Below are 26887 nucleotides of genomic sequence, written 5' to 3'. Positions count from 1 at the left end.
ATGAGTTTAAACATGTAAGCATAAAAATATTTGATTAATGAGAAACAAATAAATAGCACATGGTAAAAAAAATCCCCGTTCCTGGCAACCAGTCTCTAATGAACAGTCATACAAATAAAGAGATTTAAACCTTTAATGGCTGTTCTTGACTGATGTGAGTGGATTCTGATCTTCCGCTCTTACAGCACATCTGTCTCAAGTTATATGTGTTGCTGAGTTGCTTTTCAGTTCACCACCGTTGTAAAGAGTGGCTTAGTGAGTTACTTCCATTTACACAATTACACAATGTACTAAATGTAATAAAAGGTCACACAAACTTCACATGTGAATTTATTTTCTTTTGTGATTTTCGCAAAGTAGATTTTTTGTGGTTGTGGTCACATTCTTATATTTTCACATATTTCTCACATAACTGCATGTGAAATCAAGGTGATTTTACCTTAAAGGGAATCAAACAATTAATCACAATCACTTCAGATAATGTCGGCCAGTGTCAAGGCAATGTGGTTGTTTATATAATAATACTTACAGGCTTAAATGCATCTCCATATCCATTTTTATTTAATAATGAGGCCAAAACAAAAATATCCACTTAGCAGCAGGTCACACCTCACAACTGAAGTTCATCTATAAAGGTCCAAAAGAAACAGCCCAATGGTACTTAATGTATGATCTCGTTTTAAAGCACTAGCCATGACTCCGCCCATCACCTTGCTGTTACGCCCTCAGGACGAATTCATAATTGGCGTCATTTTTCATGTGCTGAACCATAAAGACACTAAAGTGACACTGCTCAATAATGCATCATCTGCATCCATAATTAAGTAAGATTTCCCACCTATTTTTCAGTAGAACTCAATAAAACCATTGTCTTTACGATATTAAGCTTATCTAAGGATCACTATTTCATAATTTTAGGCTGGATGAATTAAAGTAGACTCATTACGGCAGAGTATTTTATTTAAACTGAAGCTTTTAGGCTCTAAAAATTCCTCGGTCCTGAAGTCTGAACAAAAACAATAATCATAAAAAAATAATAAATTTGTTTTTAGCTATATATTATAAATTCATCACTGAATGTAATTCTATAATTCATGGCGATTGGTATTGTATTTAATTAATTTTGAAAATATTTTGTATTATGATTTTGTTTCTATTACCTTTTACCATTTAGAGACAGTTTACTTTTTTTAGTTTCAATAATCAATGAATCAATATTTCATATGTAGCATCTTTAGCTAAGGGTCTTTTTAAGACCGCTTGACCTGGATTGGAATAAACCTATCCAATCTTTTCCTTTACCTACTGTGGTACTTATGCTAAAAAGCTAAACAGCCTACAATGGACATAGATGATTATTAGTTTCAGTGCAAGACTGGAAGCTTTGTCTGGTATAAGATCACTGTCAGCAATCAAAGGCTCAGATATGGAAATACAGAACGATCCTGGCCCTGCAGGGGTTCTAAAGCTAACGCAAGGTTACCCTATAGGGAAGGTTACTGAACTACATGTCACCTTATCAAGTCATGACCTTAGTGTACAGATGCATGAGAGCTCTTTAATGAGTTACACTGTGCAATAGTCCATTTACTCACTTGCACACCAAAACTGATCAATTGTGTTAGATGGGATCAGGGTTTAGCTTTGCTAAGGCAGACTTAATTTTAGCCTACAGTACAGTATCTGCTGATGTCATGCCAACAGAGTGGTCAGACTATCGATAATGTCTGAGATGAGCTCAATACTCAAGTTCAGAAAAGCAGAAGCAGACACCAGGATTATATCAGAGTCTCTTTATAAAAGTGGCGAACGGAGTAATCACCTCTGAGCTCTGCTTGTAGCCATAGATCCACAGTACAACCACTGATAATCACAAACAATGAATATATATTATTTATCTGTTTCAGAAAATAAGGTGCGACTAGAATCACAGCTTCACAAGTTCTGCATCAGTACAAACAAGACAACAATGGATTGGAGCCCTATATGTTAGGTTCACTTTCACTTAATACATCAACTCCTTAGCAAGACTTGTTCTAATATTATAATGTTATAATTATATGTATATAATTAGAATGTTTGGAAGTAGACACTACAAAATTATACCACACTCCACTGGCTGACATTGTTTGGTAATTGATGCATATTTATAAGGGATCAAAAGTTTTCAATAACATACCATATATTCAAAAGATGCTATGTTTATATTTCACAGTGATTTAGTTGCACTGAAATACTTTAATAAGATTGATGTGATGTGATGAGGTGGAGGACCAGCGCTCAGTCTGAAAGTATATAGACCATCAGAAAGGTTGTTCTTCAGCACAATCTAATATTCCGACTGCAGGAATCAAAGTGCTTTTCACTGTACTGATGGGAAAAGAGAGCAGGGTTTGTTTATGCCAGGAGCCTGCCAGTCCATATCTAGCCAACCTCAAAGTGAATATTCTGCCATTGTTTAAGTCCAGAATTCTAAAGGCAGAGCAGCTCAATGCATGAAAGATATGCAGAAAAGATATATAGTTATAAACTGTTTTAATACTGCATTGTTCTCAGAGGTTATGCAGAGTTAATATCGCTTTGGTAGCAATAATGAAGACATCAAATATTTATGAAGCTAGAGATTGCAGAAAAGTACCAAAGAAAAGAAAAGTCTGTCCTTTAGCCTGAATTAAGACGGAGCATGCAGTCACACATGCTGTCCAAATAAGCATTAAGCTGCTCTCACTAATGTGCACTTGAGGGAACAATGACAAACTCTAATACAACAGTTGCATGAAACTAAATTACTTGCCCATTTTGCTTTTCCATCTACACCAAAAGTGTCCAATTTTATATGGAGAAGGCTGGTGTGGGAGCAACTAAGCAAAAGCCACACCCGGGTCAACTGAAAGCCAAGATGAAGCGATAAAAACAGGTGGAAACGGTTTTTGCTACTGCTTGAATTGAATAAAAATCTGGACCCACATTGGCCCATTGTGGAAAAGACTGAACACAACTGATTTACACCAAAACATAAGTTTATAACTGTAACTGCAGTTCTGTAACCTTCAAGAGGATGGTTGCCTTTGGAGATTGGCTTTTTCCTGTTCGCTTATTTTCTTGCCGAGACCTCACATGTACTAACTAAATAAAATGCCAGTGTTATGTCAAGCATATCCTTTGGCCCTTCCTTATCAATAAGTGAGCCATGTAATAGTTGTAGAACCAAAGAGACATGCAGAACATACCATTCCTTACAACTTCCTTCCATTCAATACCACTAGGATAGTTTCCTTCAGAACTAGTAGAGGTTTTGTATCAAGGTTTCTTGCCATAATGCAAATACCATACTCTACAGAGACTAAGAATTATTCAGTGTGTTAACACTCAATCTGGTGGTTGATGTAAAACACCACGGTGGTGTTGTCAGCCTGCACTAGTATTCATAATTCTTTTAAGGGGTTCTGAAAATGTTGCGGCTTCTTCACATGTCAAATGGCAATTCTCTTAATGCAGTCTTGCTTTGACAGCAGGAGATAAGAAGTGCTGTCTGGTTCATTGTTTTGCTATTGTCTACACAGCAGTCAGTCATTCAGGTCCAGGAGTATGCACAGACCATGGTGTTGCAGGGACACTAGGGCTACTCTCACTCTGATTGCTAAAGTTAATTCCAGTGGATCCCCTGGAATGAATCCCCAGGTCACTCCATTTATGCATAGCAACTGGAGTTTAATAATATGAATCTTTCATTTGTGTTTGTTCACTTTTTTGCATCACATCTGGTGCACAAGTTAAAATGATCATCCTTCCTGGATCATGTAATTGGATCTGGATCTTGGACCTCTGTAGGGCGGAGGCCTGTGTTTGGTGGTGGCCACGGGTCTTTTGATAACAGGCTCCAATGCTTTAATGCTTTAGTTACAGAGAGGACAGCTATCAAATGTGATTTTAGAATTGGCAATGGGATCCACACTTTATTTCAGCAAATCCTGCTTTAGAGCTTTGAATATACACTGTTATAACACAATACCACCTTTGCATTCTGGGCATCAATGCTGCACCACTGTGTTCCTGCTACGCACAATGTAGCTGCTTTCATTAGCTGTTGTGGCTGCTGTGAATAATTTGCTGGCACAGAGCTGTGTCACATATTTTGCTGTATCATGCTTCCCCAACCTGAGTGTCATACACTTGTCCAGGTACCAAAGGAATTCATTTAGATTTTCTCCTAAAGACATCGACCTTAAGTGTGAGGATTTCTGTATCTGTCAGTGCAGTCAGTAAGCCTGTCCTTTTATCAAGTTGCAGATTTAAAATGCTGTTGAATACAAATAAAACTTGTAAGTGAACTCAGTGCATTGTGGAAGAACCCAGCCACTCATATGGGCAGGTGTACAATAAAATGGATTAAGCACTTCTCCAGCCAAGTTTGGTAGAGATCCAGCTTTAATTTTGTCTTTCCAGCCCCAACACCAGCCTGTAGCACGTGTTCACGTTTCACACACTGATTTACTCTCAAAATCTCCTTCAATGACAAGCAACCAACACTGCTGATGTTGGCCTCACTTTCAGAAAATGAGCTGCGCTAACTGATAGCAGATCAGTGTCTGATTCTTTGAACTATGCACTTCAGCAAACTGTTTCATTTGATAAACAGCACTTGCATTTGCCCCACGTCTGATAGCAGTTCCTCAAAACTGTGTTCCTATGTAGTAAAGGTCTTCTTGGGATAGTGGTACTGTAGCTCAACAGGTTTGGCTCTGGTTTACTGATTAGATAGTTGGGGTTTCAAGCTAGCACTGTTTTACTCATGAGTAAGGTCATTAATACTAACTTCTCCAGGGATGCTGTATCATGGGTGACCCTGTGATCTGGGATTTTGGAAGAAAGACTTTTAGAGGTATACTGTATGTAACAAATAAAGGCTCTATCAATCTGTCTTCTTCTGTCTCCTTTTGCTCCTGCTGCCATAAAGCAAAGTGAACTTACCCTTTTCTTCACAGTTTGCACTGCAGCAGCATCATCTTCTCTTCACTTCTTTGCAGTAGCTGAGCAGTGCCAGAGGATGGTGATGAATAAAAAGCGGTAGTTTCTTATTCTGGATGGTGTGTTTAGCACATGGCTAATGACATTTTGCTGCAATTAGGGCAAGGCTTTGTAACTGTCTGATACAGATGTTAGGTCCCAAATAATGTAAGGCGAGATCATGTCCATCAGGGTGGCATTGTGGCGCACAGCTCCAGGGTTAATGTCTGTGTAGAGTAATCACCTGGTAAAGATTAATATGTGACCAGGCTTATTATAATATTATTGATTTTAAAAAAACTAGCATAAAAATGACCATAGAATGCATGTTCATGGTCATTTATTGTCAAAGCCATTTAAACATCCATTTAAAACCCTACTCTCTGAGTTAGATTATGGTTCACTCATCTGTCGTGCTTTGATGTTTTTTAATTGCTGGAATGATCAGTTAGTTAAAGGGTTTTAATTTGAGCAGCATCCCCTGCTTAGTTCAGAAGAAACACTGAAAAATTCTCCTTAATCTAAAATCTTGTTACTTAATCAGACTGTGTAACAGTTATTTTAAAAACAGCATTATTTAATTACACTATACTCATCCTTGCATGAAACAAGATTGCTTGCAAAAAAAAAAAAAAAAAAAAAAATCAACTAAAAAAAATGCTGTGTGTTTGACTGAGCAAGTAGTTATCCTTTATTGCAGAATTCTGTCACTGCTGTTGAGCATTAAAGCTAATCGGTCTTTGATTGCACATTATCATCGTTAACCATATGCTATGCACCATATGCACATGCAACAAAACAAGCTGTTTTGGAGGGATGAGGGTACTATAGCGCTCAAATGTCTCATTTTGGATCAGTTAAACAAGCTTCACTCACACGTGTATGACAAGGCGTTCTACACACGATGAAGGATTATGGTACTGTTTTATTTGTTTAATTTCACCCTTAGAGACAGTATTATATACTGGACAATTCTTTGGACTAATAGAGATGAAGAGCAATGAACTGAAATAGCAAAAGGTAATGAATACATTAAATGGGTAAAATGCATAGAGATCATATATTTATATCTATGAACATTATTATTAGTATTAATTACACATATAATATTTATATAGTTTCCGTAGAAACATTATTTTGAACTCTATAAAAAAACTTTGAAAATCTAATCCATTTTACAGACCTACTCATCAGATCAGCCAAGATCCACTGGACATCAGGAGGGACAACAGCACATCAGAGTAACACAAATCAACACAAACAATGCTTTATTGCATTGCATCTTCTTCATAACACCAAATAACTAAAAGAGAATGAATTACTGGACCGTTCCTGATATAACAAAATTCTGGACTGCTTCCCTGATGTATATCAGAGCTGATCAGCGATGCCACTGTGTGCATTACCACCTTACCATGGTGTAGATATTCTACCGTGACAGGCAGAGTTAAGGCCTGGAGTGATTAAGGCAATATTCAGCACACAGCCTGGGGGAACTTTAGGGCAAGTGAGCACGAGCTAGTGAGAGTAAGCAGGGACAAGAGACAAGGAGTAGGTCTGGTGTGAACAGGACAACGTTTCATCCAACTCGAACACACACTTCCTGTGTGCGGCTCCCCCACGGGCCTGAGATCGCTCAGGCACTTGTCAAATGACTGTTCCCAATTTGCTTTCATGAATATTAAGCAGGACATGACAGACAAAAAAAGAGCCTGCCGTCTGTTCGTCTGTGATCTGTGTAGACAGATCGGTGCTCTGATGTTAACGGTGGGGGGTGTGTGGATGTGGGGAGCTCTGATTCCCGTTGTCACATTCTAAACGAATGAACGTGAGAAGCTCGTTAAGAGCACGGTGAACTGCGATGCGTTCGCCAGAGCTGGAGCTGCTTAAACGAGTCTGTTCATGAGGAGAATATCATCTTCAGCAGCTGAAACTAACACGTAAATATACCAAATAACAACCAAATACTCAGAGATAAAATCCAGCACATAAAGACAGAGAGATGGTTGTTGTACAGCATACTTAATCTGATATTAAAAAAGTCCTTTACTATATATATATATATATATATATATATATATATATATATATATATATATATATATATATATATATATATATATGCACAAGGATGATCCAATCTCCAATCTGATATTGGATATGGTGGTGCTTTGGATATCAGCTTCTGATAACCTCATTCTTGTGCGTTTAGCCTTTCCTTGGGTATCAGACTGTTTTTAATTAAATCACAGTCAAATCCTGGCGTCCTTTAAACAACTGTCAGTGAATGGTGAATAGGAATAAGATTAGGATGCTAAAAACCTTCAGTGTGAGCTCAAAAACCACCTCTGTCAAGCCACAAAAGGGCTTTTATCAAGTGACTCAAAGAAGACAGGAGAAGTCTATGAGCCCTGTGTCCGGACGAACTGGCTCACTTTAGTTAATGTGAGCATCTTCACAAGCAAGTATCCGGTCTTCACTGGTGCCAACGTGGATCAACAAGGAGCATCAGTGTGCACCAGTTCGGCTCCGGAATGGGGATGCTTTTCTGTCAGGGCCAAGCCAGACTACTGCGGGTTCAGTGAAAGAAAGAAGGGAAGGCTTATTAGCCCCTCAGTGTCGCCTTTGTTGAGGTGCAGGTGTTGATTTCCATGTCTTTCGGGTACATCCGTCTGGTTTGACTCACTGAGGCGAGTTCTCAGTCCACCTGTTTTAACTGCAGCCTCACAGAAGATACAAGAATTATGTCCTACAATCCTATAATCTTGTTTCTTGTTTTTTATCAGTCTAAAATGTAAAAGTTTTTGCAAAAATTTGTGTTTATGATTATAGATAGATAGATAGATAGATAGATAGATAGATAGATAGATAGATAGATAGATAGATAGATAGATAGATAGATGGTTGTCAGTAATTCACCAAATGTGTGTTGTGAAGTGGTATTTAGACGATCTGTTATTCAGAAACAGAACACGATGCCACTTCATGCTAACTTCAAAAGTCAGATATTTCTTTTGCAATATATCCAACATTTTACAGCCAAAAAATGAAATTCTGTGACGGTAATGTGAAGCTGTCTATAAAATCAGTGTTACTCATCATAACTACAGTATGGCTTCGGTCTTTGTTGGGTAACCTGGGAGAACATTATGTATAAACCTGAAACCTGACTATTTGAAATATCATTGAAAAATAAGTTGGTTCTTAACAGACAAGTCACTGCGTGGTTGACTTACAGTCACAAGAACAATGTAGTTTAGTATTTTAAGCATAGCTAGCAGCTTAATTTTTTTGCAGTGCGATTAAATAGAGCAGCCAAGTATGTTCAGCAGTGTGGAGAAAATAACATCAGCTAGCTGTAGACACTATAATATTATAGTCTGTGGTTCTAACACCATTGTTGTTATGTTAGAGAAAGGATATCAGCGATAATATCCTGGCAATAATATGGCTTTTATGCATTTTCATTGTGCTCAGATTATGTTAATTTCTGAAACTATTCAATTATAAAGTCTACCACAATAATCTATTTAAATTTCATTTAACTTAAAATAAAATTGTCCTGTTTGCATCATTGTTCAGTAATTTAAGTCTGTACTTCTGTACAGAAAGGACAGCGGTAATTTGCATCAATGAGCCATATATGTGTACATAAGTGCACGTAGAAGAGGAGGTGTGTGTTTGTATGTGCACGCACACACACACACACATGCGTGCACATACAAACACACACACAAGGAAGCACACACACATGCACACACACGCACACATTCACACATACACACACACACACAAGCAAGCACACATGCACGCACACACGCACACACGCGCACACACACACACACACACAAGCACATACACACGTGCACACACACACATGCACATACACACATGCACACACACACAACAGTGAATATATAGGTTTCGTGTGCCTCCTCTATGCCATACCCCTTTTACAGCATTGCAGAGCCACACACAGCTGTAGGGTCTTCAGCAAGAGACATAATGGCTGCCCCTCTTTTTTATACGGCCTTCCCCTCAACCCAGCCTCCTCTAATCCCCTCTTCTTCTCCTGCGCTCGCTCTCATCCTGCGCAACGCTCCTGTGAATTCTAGCTTGGACGAGAGAGGGACCAGCCAACCACGAAGACACAAATGTATTCAGAGCATTTAGTAGCCCGGATTAATCGAATTATAATTTAATCATCTGATCAAACAGCAATTAGCATAATCACTTCTGGGGAAAGGATGATAGAGAGGAGGAAGGAACACACGATAAACCTCGGGCAACTGGCGCTCTAATGAGACGTTTAACAGTGAAAACACACTTAAAATGTAACATTTTGCTGGGATCCTCATCAGATGTTAATGTTTACTGAAGGATATCTGTAGAATTTAACACAAGGAGGTGAAGGATTTTAGTGGCTAAATTAAAATGACAGTAAGACATTAAGATGGCAATAAACCCACAATAAAGATGTATATTTACACGGTCAAAATGAACGCTAAAAGAAGGCTATGAGAATGATCTCTAATCGAATGTCTAGCAGACAGAATGCATAAGATGGCAAAGTCTTTCCCAAAACATGTCTTCAATAGTAACAAAAAGGTAATAAAGGTACTGTACCATTATACAAAGGTATACACACCCTATAACCCTATTATACATCTAAACACATGAGCATTCAGTCATTTGATATGACGGTTTTAAAAAATCAAGACAAAGTCTTAACATGGATGACTTTTTAAATGTTTTGTGTAACATTAGTCATTTCATTACTTTAACTTCAGCTTTAACACTATGATTAACACTATGATTAACACTATGCTTAACACTATGACGGCTTCCTCCGACAAAAAATGTGTAAAAAATTAAAACACAGTTAATGACCTTTACACATTAAAGTCCTAAGAAAAACTTTTCCAGTTCCAGACCTTGGCCTTCACACAAGCTGGTATCAAGAACACACCTGAGGAACCTTATTTTCTTTTGGTTCATCCACTGTGCGATGTTAAAAGAACCCTGTACATTATCATTTATTTTGTATCTCTCCAATTGATGTCTCATTCTGGCACATCACGTACACACATGAAGGTTCCACAGCTACCAGTTTACTGTCGATGTGGTTTGAAGTTAATGGTTAACATTGTTAATGTATGTGTTGTATATATGTGAGAGCTAGTGAGAACCAGGAACTCTTGATTTGCTCTTGATTCTGCTCTACTGCATGTGTGTAACAATCCAGTGTTCATTAATTTAAGAAATTCTACAATCCTAAATCAATTCAGCAATAATTCAATTATTATCTATAAAGGACATATATATGTATTTTCTGAATGAGCACTGTGCTACATCCAAAATAATTGCACTATGTATAATACGTTCCTCTTTTTAATTGTTTTAATTTTATTTTAAATCAATTTTTAAATCTTTTTTAAAAGTTTTTTAAATTCCTTGTTTTATTGTTGTGATTACCGTTTTTATGATTATTTTACTTTCTTTTATGTAAAGCACTTTGAATTACCATTTTGTATGAAATATGCTACAGAAATAAACTTGCCATGCTTTGCTTATATATATATATATATATATATATATATATATATATATATATATATATATATATATATATATATATATATATATGTATGTATGTATGTATTTTATACTAATGTTTAAATGATATGATTAATATTAAAGTCCCTGATAAACTGTTATCCTTCTTTATAATCACTCACGTATTAAACATAGGCTTAATTAAACACCAGTCTCTGAACAGCCATAGTCACATATCAGAGTCTAATATTCAACTGTAAATCCAGCTGTGGCTTTAAAAACCAAAATCATATTGAATCATGTGGTTTACACCCTAACACAAACCCTAACACAATCCCTAACACAAACCCTATCTAGAGTAAATATCTATATCTATTTTTTGTCTTGAAATAAGTGTCACCATGTTGGTTTTACGGAATAATAATAATAATAATAATAATAATAACATTTACTGCGTATAATCTTTACATCACAATTTTAAAAACACACATTCATCTGTCTATAAATGAACACTAACAATAAATAAAACACTAAACACTAAAACACTAAACAAGAATCAACTAAAAAAGCTTGGTAGAATTCTACATATTTCATTCACCTCATTAGAACTGTGCTCTGAATAGAGTGGCTTTTTATTTATTACTTGTAGGCAAAATAGCTTATTTATATTACGTATTTTGCTCCTTAGTTTATTCCTAAGAATTAACATTAAGCAGAGGATTTACTGCAATTTCAGTCCCATCGAATTCACATAGAGGCTAAATGTAAGATTCTGTAAACAAAACTGTCTGCAGAAAGAAAGCGAACTGACTTGAGTCTTTACCTTCTCCCATTTCTTTCATCTGAAATATAAATAAATCCTGATTATTAAAAATTGAGTCAATTTTATTATAAAGGAATACAGTAATCATAATGTACTCTAACAAATCAGCTCATTAGAATTGTTTATGAACTTTGGTTAAGAGACTGTCAAAGTAATAAAAATCTAATGGGATGATTGATGTTCCATATGAAATCTCAGGGTTTTAGTATTACAAAGTCATCCAAGTAAACACTTTATAACAATGTCATTTGTCTTGCTTTAAAAATCTACATCTGAATTTTTAGGTACTGCAATTTAGTGTAATTTTATCTTTTTGAGCAGCGGCATTCACATTCACACATGAGACTGTAAGACTTGTAGAATATGAAGTTAATTTTCACGTGGACAAAAATATTTTTCCTTTTCGCTCCAGGAATAATTTGAGATTTCAGACATAAAATGTTTTCGCATGCTCATGTGCTGCTGTTTTCACTCACTTCATAGGAAATATCTTTAAACCAGTAAAAAAAATGCAGTACATTCAGTAGATGCAAAAATAATGAAGGCATCAGGTTCTGCCTGGTTCTTATTCCGGTTCTCTCTTTAATGAACCAGTGATTTTCAATACAGCCATCAAACAGGTCAGCAGACGATACGTCCAAACGATCCACTGATTGTCCAAATTTAGAATTGAGATGTCCTAATAAATGTTGGTAGAGATTTAGGGCTGAAAAGTGCAGAAAAGACAAACGACACGTAGTTGAACGCAAACAGCATGTCGAGCAAACACTGCAGTAATTGATTTTAATCCAATTAGCCTGTGTAAGCCTTCCATCCAGCACCTGAACAAGGCCATGCTAACTTGGGAGAATCTTTAAATAGATAAAGGATTGAAAGGCATAAGACTTTCATGAGCACCTTGCAAAAACTCGAACAGATGGGCCCTTAATCAGCACAGTGGCTTAATTGCCCCCAGTAGATTAACTCCCACCAAACACACTTCCAAGCGGCCAAACGGATTCAAATTAGTGCTGTTTCCCACCTTAAAGTGTTCAGTGATATTAATTGCACAAAACGCCAGTTCTTAAAAAGCCTGCATTATAACCTAGATTATTACCCACTGTTTCTACCTGTCAACCTTCACTAATCTCATCAGGAAACAGACGCTGTCCATACTCCATAGGATAATCTCAGATAACAGAACAGGGTATGTTTTTAGATTAGGATTAGGATTTGTAGACATGAGATTATAATCCACTGTTACTCCTCGTACCATTGCTTCTCATCCTGCAGCTTGGAATGATACCATTACAGCTGCAAATCTGTAACATCACAGTCCCTGTGTTCCTCCTCTCAAGACACAGATTGTGCTGTTTAATTGTACACATTCAAATTTGAACAAACTTTGCCTGAAGGATTGCTCAGCATTAAAGCGAGGACTAAATTCTCCAAGCCCCTGTAATGTGTCTATCAAAATTAGCATTGAATACATTTTAGCTTGACAAAAAAAAAAAAACCCTTGAGGTAGAAATCTGAACTAAAGTTTTAAACAGTAAGAGTTTAAAGGATTTGATGCTTTTAATAAACATCTCAATTAGAGCTACAACTGTGTTAAAAAAAATTCACATTGTGATAAAATGTTCATTTTAAATTTTCCTTTCAATAAAAAATTTTATGTTACAATATAATTATAGGAACTGAATATTTGCTTACAGAAAGCCTACATCACAACACTCTTTTCTATTTGACTACATCATTCATGTCTTCACAATTCTTTTGCTTTTTTCCTGTTCTTCCTGAGTTGGTTAATTCCCAGTTATGGTCAATTATAAGAACTTTTTCACTAGCCATATTGCTCAGCTCTGCTTGACAGCATCACTGTTTCACAGTCCTCTTCCACACCAGACCACATATCACACCATCTACCACTGATGCCATCATACAGAAATAAAACAAAATATTCAAGCAGGATTTGGTCATTAAGAAGAATATTGTAAAAAGAGAATTATATGATTACTCAGGTTCAGTTGTTACTGTGACCAGGCAGCACAGTGATAAAAGCTCTACATGTACATTGCACTTCTAGGATCGTTCTCACTATGGCCTTATTTGATGAAACACCCAGCCATGGCATTCATAATGGAGGTTTCCATAGAGACAGGCCAAGGAGCATGTGCAACCTTGCAGAGATCTAGAATTTTCTAGAATAGGCTTGATCCACAAAAAAAGAAGAAAAATGGCCAGCAATGAAAGACCATTGAAAAAATTATTCCTGCTAATGAGACTTATCATTCTAATCATCAACCTGTTTCAAAACACTTTATACTGAAGATGCATTAAAAACACACACACACGCACACATACACACACACACAAACATACACACACACACAAACATACACACACACTCACACACACACAAACATACACACACACACTCACACACACACAAACATACACACAAACACACACAAGCTTTTCAATAGTTATTGTATTAACATCCTGTATGGTAAGAGCAAGAAAAATGGGAACACAACATGATGTACAGAATGTACAAACAGACGAGAGCTCACATGACTCTCATCCTGCTGTCTAACCTGGTGTACGATGAATAATCTGTTCTTATTGGTCTTTTATGAGATTCAGCAGCTGAGGCAAGGGAAGAGGGAGGCACTGATTTTTTTTTCTTATTCTTATTCTCATTTTTGCTGTTAATATACCACACAATGTGAACACACATACAGTACACAACCCAACACTACTGTCCCAAAAGACAGCAGCCATGTCCACATCCACAGCTGAAGCCGCATCTTTTCCTCCTTCACCAAAATGCGATTTCACATTGAATCCCTTCAAACCCAGTCATTTTGCTCCACTGTATTTTACTCTGGATGTTGCATAGTAACCTCCATTCAGCAACGTTTGTGTGTAATTTGTCAAGGAGACTGATTTCTTTGCCTGCCTTTCCCTTCATTTTGCATTTTTTCTCCCTCCTTTGGTCACCGTACACACCCAACCATGTTTTTACCTACTGACTGACGGTTGCAGATCATCTTAAAAAAACACAAAAAAATGATTTTTTTTTTGCCAATAAAATTTTTGTTTTTTTTTTGTTCAAATCAATGCAGTGCATAACAGACTGCCTTTTTATTCAACTCTTCATGCATCCACACACACAGTTGCTCCTGAATGCAGATTTACTATACATACCCAACACACCCAGAAACACAGAAACAGGTTTTTAACATTTTTGCAGTATTTATCCTAAAGACTTTCACCTTATTTCAAATTGATTTATAAAATGTTATGTAAAATAATAATTATATTGACCTGCAGCCTCCTGTCATGTCTTCGTTAATCATCTATTCAAGTATTTAACGATGACAAAATGTGTGATTTTCTCGTTAAATACGATCACAATCCTTAAGGTAAAAATAAAACATTATGTATATTACTGTTGTTATATTGTGTATATGCACAATATTGTTGTCTAATTTATAAAACCATAGCATCATTTCCTAATTACTCACAAACAAACAGAAAGATTTATTCGTCCCTCACCCCATCAGCTGAAATGTTAAACTAATTATTAGGCATTATTGATATATAATCATTATTAGCATATGTCTGATTGGTTTGTTGCTTCAAAAATACATTTGAAATGATAATACTTGGAAGGATGCAATTAACCTCGTCATAGTGGGAATGGATGATGGAACAGGACATAAGTCCTGGGGAGGCACCGGCGAGGCCGCTTTATCATGCTTTTTTAGTTTTCTTTTTTTTATTATTATGTTCCTCCGAAATCTCAACGTATTATCAAATGCCATCTTAATCACTTAAGGTGTTAAACAGGAGCTCGGGTCCATTAACGCGCCATCGAGCGGAAAGTGAATGGCAGGAAACGCGCAACCTGTGTAATTAGCGCTAAATCCCCCCTAGAAGACGCTCTGTCTCTCTCTCTCTCTCTCTCTCTCTCTCTCTCTCTCTCTCTGTGTGTGTGTGTGTGTGTGTGTGTGCGTGCGTGCGTGTGTGTGTGTGTGTGTGTCGGATAGACAGCTCTTTTCTTGAAGGCCTTTTTTTCTGTTTGCAGTGTTTAGAGCTGCATTTTTGTGGTCAAATTTTAATTTGAAACTGAATTAGAAAATAATCACCTTTAAATTGCCTGCTATTCGTTATTGATCATTTCCCCTATTGGCCCTAATTGAGACTGAGTTTAATTTAAAATTAGATTTAAATAATAAAAATGATGACCAACCATTTGAGATGCTCTGGAGAAAGAGAAATGCAAATATCCACATGCCCCGCTCCGTTCAATCCCCCAGCTATGCTTCCTCTTCGCACTCCGCGCACTTTGTCCACTGTTGTTTGTGTTTGTTTGTTTGTTGCCACCTCTGTAGGCCGGCGGCAAGGTGAGATTCGGTCCGGTTCTCGGTGACTCCGCGTGTGCAATCTACGCGCTCTCGCGCGCCGGGCACGAGCGTCGTGCGCTTCCGCGATCCGGTCCTCCGTAGTCCCGGGTTTATCCTGCGTGGCTTGCGACGAGCAGTCTGAGTCTCAGTCCGAGTCTGAGTCCGGGTCCGAGTCGAGCCGTTCACGGGCAACAACGGCTCTGCGCCACGCGCCTCGAGCTGGAAACCGAAGAAGGGGAAAGAAAATTCGGACACAACACCAAGAGGCAAAAAGACGCACTCCAGTGTGTCATTGAAATGAAAACCAAAGCGGGAGGGGGCGGAAAGGTAAAAAACGCATTTAAAGAAAAAATAAAAACAAGCATGTGTGGAATGTGGAAGAAGGTAAATGCATCATACTTTTTCCAAACGGGAAAAATGGGGAAGGAAAAAAAGCAAATCCGGATAAAAGCAGAAGCGGCGGGAGCGAGCGAGCGGTCGCTGGAACTCAGACCATCTTCACGCGCCTCTCGCCGTCCCGCAGGCTACACGCACGCGCATGCTTCTCCTCCCGCTAATCGCGTTGGCTTCTGCTGCGCTCGCGCTCTCGGGCTCACAGCATCACGGGTAAGAAAGCTTCTTCCTCTCTCCTCTTCCTCCGCGGCCGCTCATCCCTCCCATAGCGCCTTAAAGGAGCCGAGGTTCCCGCCTCCCCAGAGCGCGAGCAAAAAAAGGATGTGCAGGAGAGCTGATCGGTGCAGGTGCACCTGAACTAATCATGTGCACATCTGATTGCCTTAATGAAGACTGTTCAGTAGATGCAGGTTCACATGATGCTTTAGGAGACGTCTTTACTCTAGACTCTGTATCCATTCACCTTCTCTGAATTCCGTCGCTCCAAACACATGAGGACACCTGACTCACTCCATCAGGCCCTTTATGTGCTAAAAATGGGTGTGTTACAAACAAAACACTAAAATGTATGTGCAGGAATAGAAATCATACCAGAGGCATTTAACAAAGGTATTTGCTTTTCTCAGGTTAGCACACAATAAGGAATGTGACAGAAAAATAAAAAATGAAACAACATAAAGCACCAATAACAACACGGTTTAAGCTCCAAATGAAAACAGAGCAGAAAGGTGTGTTTGTGCCCCTCCATCCTGGTTATTTTCATAGTTTTCAGCACATTAAACACATTTTTCAAATCTAAATCACTAAATATTTAAAGAGCTAAAATGTTTTATCAGGAATGACATTTACATTTAATGTGAACTAGAGTCGCTTGATTAGAATTGGAATTAGTGATTTGTGGTCTATGACATGAAAATAATAGAAAAAAGCATGTTTAAAAAAAACACTGTCTTGTCAATGGACAATTGTCATTGTCTATGTAGTGAATTGTGACACGAAAGTGGATTGGGAACAGTAAGTGTGTGTGTTTGTGTGTGTGTGTACTGGATAGAGATGAGTTGGCTGAATGATTAGAGTGATAAATGATTGTATAAATTAATTAATTCATATATAAGATAACCTGATAAGTCATTTATTGTGACATTAAAAGCAATTTTTATCTAAACAGGGAGTTTCCGCATCCATTCCATTCATTTATTTTCTGAACTACTTATACTACACAGGATCACAGGGAACTGTCACTTAGCCTACCATGCATGATTTTGGCCTGGGAGAGGAACCTGCAGAACCCCTGGGAAGAACTTTACACGTACAAAGCAGAGACAGGATCGAATCGCAAGCCCCAGACGGTGCAAGGCATGCAACAACCCCAGGCCAGTCCCACCCAAGCAGCCCAGCCTTGATTTTCCACATGTAATGTTTCTTTTAAAATTGTTCTAGTTAAAAAGAGAGAGATCAGATGACAGGACAACACAAATGACTTAATCTATATCTTAAACCATGCTACACATGATAACTAGCGGAGACAGTTCTAAGGGTGTAAGTGGGTATAAAGAAAAAGTGCACATTGCTGTGGCCTTTGTTGACAAATGATGAGATTTTAAAAAGTGACATTTTATAGGGAACAATCTCACTTATTAGATTTAAACATGGGAGGTTTTAAAGCTCAATGCCGCAGCTATAAAGTTGATGACATAATGATTAATTTTGGAGGTAGTTATATTAAATTAATTATCATTAGGCCACATGTCAGATATCCATTAATTTGATCAGCTGTAACACACACACACACACAAAAACTTGAGTCACATGTTGAATGTAATATTTCAGGAACATCTGCAGAGAGCGAGCGAGAGAGAGAGAGAGAGAGAATTCTTCAGAACTGACATATAACAGGTAAGTAAAGATCCCTCTATTTCCTGATTGGTTGGATGTAGTCTATAAGATAGTCCAGCATTTTCCCCTGGACAGAGCTTTAATATGACAGCTTTATACCTGTTCGTATTGCTTGTACTGTATTTGCTGGTGGTGTCACCAGAAGCACTGGATTCAGAAACACTGATGACATTTTAGTGAGAAATTGCAAAATATGGTGCACACCTTTTTTTGTACACATGGCATATTGCTGGAACATAGCACTGGAACAAGAACTCTAATATAGAAACCACTTCGTGGAGGAGATGATCACCACCTTGCCTAGCAGTGGGACATCTAACATGGGACCATCGTTCTGCCAAGTGGAGCAAGTACAGTACACACTACTCACCCCTACTGTTACGTCACTTTAACACAAGCAGCTCCTTCTCACAAGCATTATGAGATGTTGTCCCGAATGGTAAATAATAAAAGAAAACACACAAGACAGGGGATGTTTTAATAGAAATGTTAATGCAAGTATTTGGTAGGTCCTCAGTCTTTGTTTGAAGGCCACCAGTGATTCAGCAGACAGACAGACAGAGTTTTGTCATCCTTGTATCTTGAAGGATAGCGGGTCAAGTCTAGGCTTGGTAGAAGCTCAACGGGAGCATGTTGCAGAGCAAGGCATTATAAGTGCTTGGGTGGGTGCAAGGGCCACATGGTGCACAGAGACAGACCAACCAGTTGTCCTGGGAATGTCAAAAGGACCGAACAAGTACCTGAGTGGCCTCTGTGTGTCAGGATCTAGCCCAAACCTTGACGTGTTTTTGTCTTGTGTTCACGGGAATCCTCGTCTTTGTTTTGTCTCTGAAATGTCTCCGTGGTCTGTGTCTTGTTTTTTGAGTTTCGGGTTTCTTTTCCCCAAAGTGTTTCCCGGTTTTGTTTGTGTCTTGTTTATGTTTAATAAAACGTGTTTTTTGCTATGCTGCATTTGGGTCTTTTTATCCAGGCAGACACCCGTTGGACCCTGTGGACTGAAAAGGCCAGATCCTTTGTGTTGTAAAGAAGAAACCTGCATGACTGATTCAGATAGTGATGAGAGGCAGGAAGAATAGTTGATTGTCAGGTGGTGTGATCTCAATATTGTCCAGAAAATTTTTGATGCATGTCTAGGGATATATAGCAGCTCAATTTGGTTGGGATTGTAGCTAGTAAGCTGTCTTTTATGATGAAATAAAATTGCTGAGATCTGTACAGAAACAAGATGACAATGGTTGTCATCAGTATAACAGTGGTATGAAAACCCATGTGATTATATGACCTCACTGAAAAAGCAGGGTAAATAGTCTGTATGGAGCAGATGTGGATTCTCCCTCCATGTCACCTGATATGCCTTTCGCTCTAGATAAAACTCTGCCATGCTGTGCCATATACACCATGAGGACAGTCAGAAGAGTCTTGTAAATGATGATGTTAAAGGCTGCTGAAAGACCAAGTAGATGATGATCAGTGAGATCAAATGAGTGACAGCTACATGGACATTTTGAAACTAGACTAGTTATGATCTTGGAGCACACTGATGTATAGTATGTTAGGGTTAAGGGTAGAGTTAGTAGTAAGCAGTATGCAGGTGGTTGTGATTGCTGGATGGGATAATCTGCACTTTCAATTCTGTAAAACAAGAGGGAAAATGTGCTAAAAGAAAGGGTAAAGTCGACTGCAGGAACTACAGGTAACCAGTTATTTCTAATTTGGATTTTGTTCCTCATGCCATTATCTCTATTATCACCACCCATGATAGTCAGGCAGGTGAAATAGAATGGCCAAAGCTTGTTGTCTCACGACAACCATAGCCCAGACTGTACCCTGGAGATCTTTCTGTCCTTGGCACAAAAAATAATTTTTCATAAACCCAACACTGTGCATCAACCTGACAATCATCTCAATAGTGAAGCATGGTGATGGTAGCTTTACGTACTGAATCAACCTTGGCCACTTATAATACTAATAGAAATTGGAGAAAAACGGAAATTAATAGAAAAATTGGAGAAAAAATGGAGGAAACCTATGGAAACTCCAGAAAGACAGAATTCTGAGCTCAATATTGAACCCAAGACCTGTCAGGGGGCATAGCTATCTAAACAGCTACATAACTGCAATGCCATTGTGCCATATGTTATCCTGGTAATTCACCCCACCCGATAGTCATAGAATGGCCAAATCTTTTTTTGTAATTCAGAACCAACACCAAGAGGATTCCAGGGAATGACAGCTGTATGATAGTGCCATTTAATACAAATACTGTCAGACAATCCGGGTGACTGCAAATGCTCTTTGTGGTTTTCCAGGGATCGTAGAACTACTAAGAAATTTAAATGTTTTCTGTGACCATGGTATTAATCCCTAATAATTTGCATATCATATTGTAATAGGTTAAGTAATCAGTTTTTTAAATAATTGTTTCATCAATGTACAAGCCAATATATTTTAACAGAATATTAACTTGAAGACTGTAATGAGGAATAAAGCAGGGCTGAAATGAAGGTGACATGGATAACTTTAGTTATTACTGATAGTATGTGCTCTCTTCCTATATGTGCTGGGACCCAATGTGATGCAGGTACCAGATCCTGACATATTCATCCTGCTGAGTCTTGTTTCATCTTCCAGACCTGCCAAATTCTACCTGATGCTGTATTTCTGCTCTGTCCCTCCTCCTTCTTCATCTGGAAAGTACTGCACTCATGACTCATCTTCTGCTATTGTGTATATAGTCTCACCTGGATACCCTAAAGATGTATACTACCTAAAAAATACCTTTTTGCTCAAGTGAATAATTTTACCTGAATGTCAGAGACTTGTAATAAAATCAAGTGCTCAGGTTTATAGTGTTCTCATGAAAATCCCTCAATTCACTGTCACCCAGTAGAGGACGGGTTGTCTTTCAAATGCCTCTTAGTTTTTTGTCATGTCGGTAAAGCTGCTTTGTGATAGTTAATATTGACAAAACCGCTATACAAAGAAACATGTAAATGAAAGACATTAAATGATCATATTGAATGTTATAACGATAGCCAATTATATTAAGATATCCAAAATAATAATAATTTTCCATGACAAACAGAAAAAAATTCTCACAAATGTGAATCATTTTTAGCTGTAAACTGAAGCTGAACTGTATGATAGGCTTCCCTCCTGGCTGACACCTATTACGAAGACCCAGGCAACCTTCAGGGACTTTAAACTGCTTTATATGCACACACACACACACACATGCACGCACGCACGCACACACACACACACACACACACACACAAACACACACACACACACACAAACCTGGCCTGTCAGGGGAGCACCTTTGTTTTGACAACTCGGCTCAGACACAAGGTTCCCTTACAACCAAACACAGACTTCCCTATCATTGGCAAAATGTCAGCCAGAGAACTCCGAGCCACTTAACGACGGATCAGGTTCCCCACATTCGTTGTGTTGCCCATTAGCCAAGAATAAGAGTCCAAATGACTGCCATATGATCCCTTTTGTCACCTTAAACAAAGAAGGTGACAAAAACACAACTGGTGCGTACGTCGATCCAAATATAACAATGTATAAAATTACCAGCATTCCCTGGTGTCATACCTAAAGACATGTAAGTAGTAATCATTAGGGATTACGTTACAAGTCTATAGGAGGTATGAAAGTTTTTACAGTTAATTAAAAATAATTTGGATTATTTGAGGGTGAAAAATTAATGTTTATCTCCACAAAGGCTAGAATTGCCTGACCCACACAAAAGCATCCTAAAAGAATAATTACTGACAGTGTGAACTTGTGTAGTCTGTGGAATTTATCTTATCTTTTGTTTGTAGTTACAGACACAAAAGGAAGGAAAGCTACTGATATAAAACATAAAGGCTTATTTCTTTAGATATATTTGTATATATATATATATATATATATATATATATATATATATATATATATATATATATATATATATATATATATATATATATATATGGGGCACGGTATGGTTGTATGCATGGTAGGTTGATTGGCATCTCTGGAAAATTGTCCCTAGTGTGTGATTGCGTGAGTGAATGAGTGTGTGTGTGTGCCCTGCGATGGGTTGGCACTCCGTCCAGGGTGTATCCTGCCTTGATGCCCGATGACGCCTGAGATAGGCACAGGCTCCCCGTGACCCGAGGTAGTTCGGATAAGCGGTAGAAAATTAATGAATATATATATATATATATATATATACTCACACACTCACCAGCCACTTTATTAGGTACACCTGTCCAACTGCTCGTTAATGCAAATTTCTAATCAGCCAATCACATGGCAGCAACTCAATGCATTTAGGCATGTAGACATGGTCAAGACGATCTGCTGCAGTTCAAACCGAGCGTCAGAATGGGGAAGAGTATTTCAGAAACTGCTGATCTAATGGGATTTTCATGCACAACCATATCTAGGGTTTACAGAGAATGGTCCGAAAAAGAGAAAATATCCAGTGAGCGGCAGTTCTGTGGGTGCAAATGCCTTGTTGATGCCAGAGGTCAGAGGAGAATGGCCAGACTGGTTTGAGCTGATAGAAAGGCAACAGTAACTCAAATAACCACTCGTTACAACCGAGGTATGCAGAAGAGCATCTCTGAACGCAAAACACATCGAACCTTGAGGCGGATGGGCTACAGCAGCAGAAGACCACACCGGTACTAGTAAGTTGTACCTAATAAAATGGCCGGTGAGTGTATATGGCAAACATAACAACTGGTCTAAGTCTGAATATGCCACATGTTTAAAATTAGCTAAAGAAAGCAAGCTATGTTATATAGAAAATTTCATATTCCAAAAGCAGTTTAATTACAAGCTACATACTTTGTCACTTCGTCTGCTATAATAATAATGTAATAATAATTCAACACTTCCTTCTTTATTAATAAATTACCATGGAGTTGTTTGTATGCGCTAATCTATCAATTAATTGGTTTATCTATTTTGTTTCGATAGTTTGAGAATCCAATGGCACACCACCATGCGAATGAAACATGTAAATAGTTATTAGCAATGCTACTGTCTAGCGAGGCTACACACTGAAATGCAACCAGTGTTTATATGGCTTTAGCATTTAACCTTGTCAGTTTTAAATATGATATTTTGATCCTGCAAGAATCAGGTACTTTTATTAATAAAAACGAATCCCATTTTTACATGCTTACTTTTATATAGCAGACCAGAAGAGCCATGCTAGAGGAGACGTGACCTTTAAGTTGCGTCAAATTGACTGGAGTTGACAGTGACTAGATTCCTCAAAGTAAACAGCCTACAGCATTATTGAACTAAAATTCAGGCCAAAGACCATCAAATAATTGAATGAGGGAACTCTGATTAAAAAAGGCGGACAGCTTTAACTAAAGCAGAAGAAAAGACAGTAGTGTAACCATAAAACATCTCAAATGAGATCAAGAAAATTGAAGCACCTCAGCAAACTAAATGTGCTAATACGGAACGTGAATGTGATGGTGCTGCATTGCCTGGCTGTTCCACTTAATATTATATCTCTATTATACCTCATAGGACTGTGCCACCATTATGTACTGTAGGTAATGTTTAGCTGGTACTGTGATAGAGCACTGGTCAAAAAACAGCTTATTTAATACTCAATGTTAATTTATACTTTGTTTGAGTTATAGTAGTAAATGTTAAGCTATAAACACACCTACAAAACTAAATAGTTGGTTATTTAGTTAATTATGTTGACCTACTCCTCACACAGCAAATTTGGTTTTGGCTTAAAGTGCCTTGCATAAGTATTCATCTACATGAATTATTCCCTATGCTAATGAAGTTGATCTATGTACAATTAAACTGTCATGTTGTGAACTAAGTGTAAATACCCAATAGCACAGAGCTATAAAAACAAGTCTGTGAGGAAAGAAAGAATATGGCATAAACAAGAAGAGGACATCCACTAAAAGCCAGTGACCCAGGTAAAGAGGACAGTCAGAGAAGCAGCCAAGAGGCCAAGGGTATCACAGGACAACCATAGCCCAGACGCTCCACAACGTAGGTTTTATGGAACAGGAACACTCTTGAGAACGTTTTGGCCTTGGCTCAAAAAAGCTTTTTGGACGAATCCCAGCACTGTGCATCACCCTGATGATCATCCCAATATTGAAGCATGGTGGTGGAAGCTTCACATGGTAACTAATGGAGGAAACTAGAGAAACCCTCATTAAAATGGGGAGAACATGCAGATATACTCACAGACAGAGTTCAGGGTTGAACCCAGGACTTTAAGAGATCTACTGTATCTGCTGTGTCACTGTAAAGGATAATATTAACCAGTTTCAAAATGAAAGTAGCAGTCGGACAGCTGAGAAATAAATAATGTTTTCTTCCAAGGGCTTAGCTGAGGTACAGGCCACTGCATGATTCCCACACTCAAGCAAAGTCCCTTAGTATTTCCAGTTGTGTTCCATAACCACAGCACATATTACCCACATGTGTGATCTTACCTTAGTCATATGTCTCAAATGAGATGAAGGTGTTTCTAGCCTGAGAAATGTAGTCAAACATTAACAAAAAAAAATATTGGGGGTATTATTTTATTACCCAAATTATTATTTATTATTTTTATTTAATTAATTTGTCTTTATTTTCAAATAAAGTCATTTGAAACATTAAATTATATGATGATGTTATAATTTTTTGCATAAAAAGGTGACAGTTGTTATGATGCATACACTGTTCACTTCTTAGATAGATTTCATTCTGAACATTTTTAAGCAAAATCACTTGCAGTCTGTCAGGAATTTGTCAGCTGTCCACTCTGAAAAAAATTGTTTTTTAAAGCATTATAACCTTTGGGAATATAACCTTTATAATCTTTGCTATTCAAGACACTACAGGTTATATTTAAACTACAAATATAAATAAGGTTGGAAAAAATATTGTAGTTAATTGTATGATTAAACAGAATATATTTTATTTTCAAGCTTATGCTGTATTTCTTCTCATCATTTGTGACTGAAAAATAGTCAGCTAATATATCATAAATATCATATAATCCTTTATTTCAGTCTGAGAAATAAATGCTTAATAATGTGTAGAGTTTTGAAAAGGACTAATAGTCCTAAATAGTGAAAAGGACTAAATAAAACAATCAGTCTGTGGTCTTTTTTTTGGTCCTAATGGTGCATCACAGTGATGCTAAACAATGTCTCTAATATCCAGTCATTTGACTGTGGATTTTTGTCAGGAAAGAAATATTGAACCAGAGACCTGATCCTCTCCAGATCCAACCTTTTTTTTTAAACAACACTGACCTTCCCTGGTCTATAGGAATATGCCTGCAAGGAAGCCATTTTTCGCACTCTCTTTGCTATGTGCTTCACACATATTCTGGCCCATCTCCCTTTTCACACACACTCACTCGTACACAGACACACACAGGCACACAGTCTCCCACTGGCGTTCGATGTCCGAGCCCCACCCTGCAACTGCAACCATTGGCTAGATGGAAGGCAAGGACCAGCGTATAGCTGTAGCCAACCTTGAAGTACTAAACTAGGACACAGAGGAGCTCGAAATGTGAGTAGAAGAGGGTAGTAAAAGGGGGAGGATGAGAGAGAGAGAGAGAGAGAGAGAGAGAAAGGGAGGGAGAGGGAGAGAGAGCGAGGGAGGGATGAAGGAGTGGGTGTGGATGTGGGAAGGGGTGGGGTACATGAGAGTAGTCTCCTCGATACAGAGCATTTTACTCTCTGCTGTCTAACGGCACACTCGAGGATTTTTACATAGACTAGAGATCTAATTGAGCATGAAATGATGCATAACGTAACAGAGACAAGGCTCTATATGAGGAATGTTTCAGTAAGATCAGATGATTTTTTTTTTCTGAGGGGGGGAGTATTTGTCTGTATTTTCCATTCAGTAAGATTAATGAGCATGTTGGTTTTGTGTCATCTAGCTGGTTGAAAAAAAGGTGAGTCAAACAGCACTCTTGAATCTGACTCCTCAGCTTCACAACTCGATTGAATTCAAGGGCGCCGCGTTGCCTAGTAACGATGGCACACAACTGACCTTATCTCATGTGGTCATAAAAATGTATGAAGGCCCCCCATCCACCCCCCCACCCCCATTTTTCCCTCTCTCTTTTCTTTATCTTTCTCCTCTCTGCACACAATCACTCTCATGCAGCCAAAGGCTAAGCACACCATGTGTTTCCTTATCCTGCAGCACTGGTGTGTGTGTGTGTGTTTGTGTGTGTGTGTGTGTGTGTGTGTGTGTGTGTGTGTGTGTGTGTGTGTGTGTGTGTACCTGGAAGCTCCCTTGTTTCATTACCATGCTGCTATCACAGCAAAGCCTTTACATCACACACATGTGGAAAGGAGGCAGTAAGGGATGGTGTAAATCTGAGAGAGGGAAGCTGAGATGTCTAAAAAGGAGCACATGCTGAAACGTTCAGCTCAGCGCAGAGCTGCATCATTATTGGATTGGCCTTGATGGTAATCATTTCAGAACAATCCATTCCACCACTCAGGGAGGGGGTAGCAGAGCATTCAGAAACACCTGACACTAGGTCTCCATTGATCCACTCCACTTAGGTGGAATTAGCACTTGGCTTCTTTTACAGTAATAATAGAATTTCTTGCTACATATGAGCTTTTTTTATTAGACATTACCACGTTACAACACTGACTGGTTCCTCACTTGGTACTGCCTGTCATCGATCCCTGCTTCACTAGCACTCCAGTCGCAGGTTGAGTAGCTGGTGTGAAACACAAGTTGCAGTTATGAAACGAGACAGTTTGCAGTTGCATGGTGTTGTGATGCTTCAGGTGTGTTTGCC

The 26887-nt window shown here is 38.2% G+C and overlaps 1 protein-coding gene and 1 long non-coding RNA gene across 3 annotated transcripts in view; one reads left to right on the top strand and one right to left on the bottom strand.

The window, feature by feature from the left end:
• dscamb (Down syndrome cell adhesion molecule b) overlaps positions 1–16423 on the bottom strand; it is a 108142-nt gene extending 91719 nt beyond the window's left edge. For both annotated transcript variants that reach the window (XM_060875737.1, XM_060875745.1), the window contains exon 1: positions 15624–16423. In XM_060875737.1, the coding sequence (XP_060731720.1) occupies positions 15624–15666 (43 nt within the window). In that variant the 5' untranslated portion in view covers positions 15667–16423. The remainder of the gene's footprint in view (positions 1–15623) is intronic.
• Positions 16424–17435: 1012 nt separating this feature from the next.
• On the top strand, positions 17436–20792 carry LOC132841532 (uncharacterized). The gene is made up of 3 exons (XR_009647930.1): positions 17436–17583; positions 18001–18066; positions 20648–20792. It is a non-coding gene; the product is annotated as an uncharacterized LOC132841532 (long non-coding RNA).
• The last annotated feature ends 6095 nt before the right edge of the window (positions 20793–26887 follow it).

This window comes from Tachysurus vachellii, chromosome 1 (genome assembly GCF_030014155.1).
Source record: "Tachysurus vachellii isolate PV-2020 chromosome 1, HZAU_Pvac_v1, whole genome shotgun sequence".
Classification (NCBI taxonomy): Eukaryota; Metazoa; Chordata; class Actinopteri; order Siluriformes; family Bagridae; genus Tachysurus; species Tachysurus vachellii.
The sequence above is the reverse complement of the archived record's forward strand: the minus strand, read 5'-3'. Positions and strand labels throughout refer to the sequence as shown.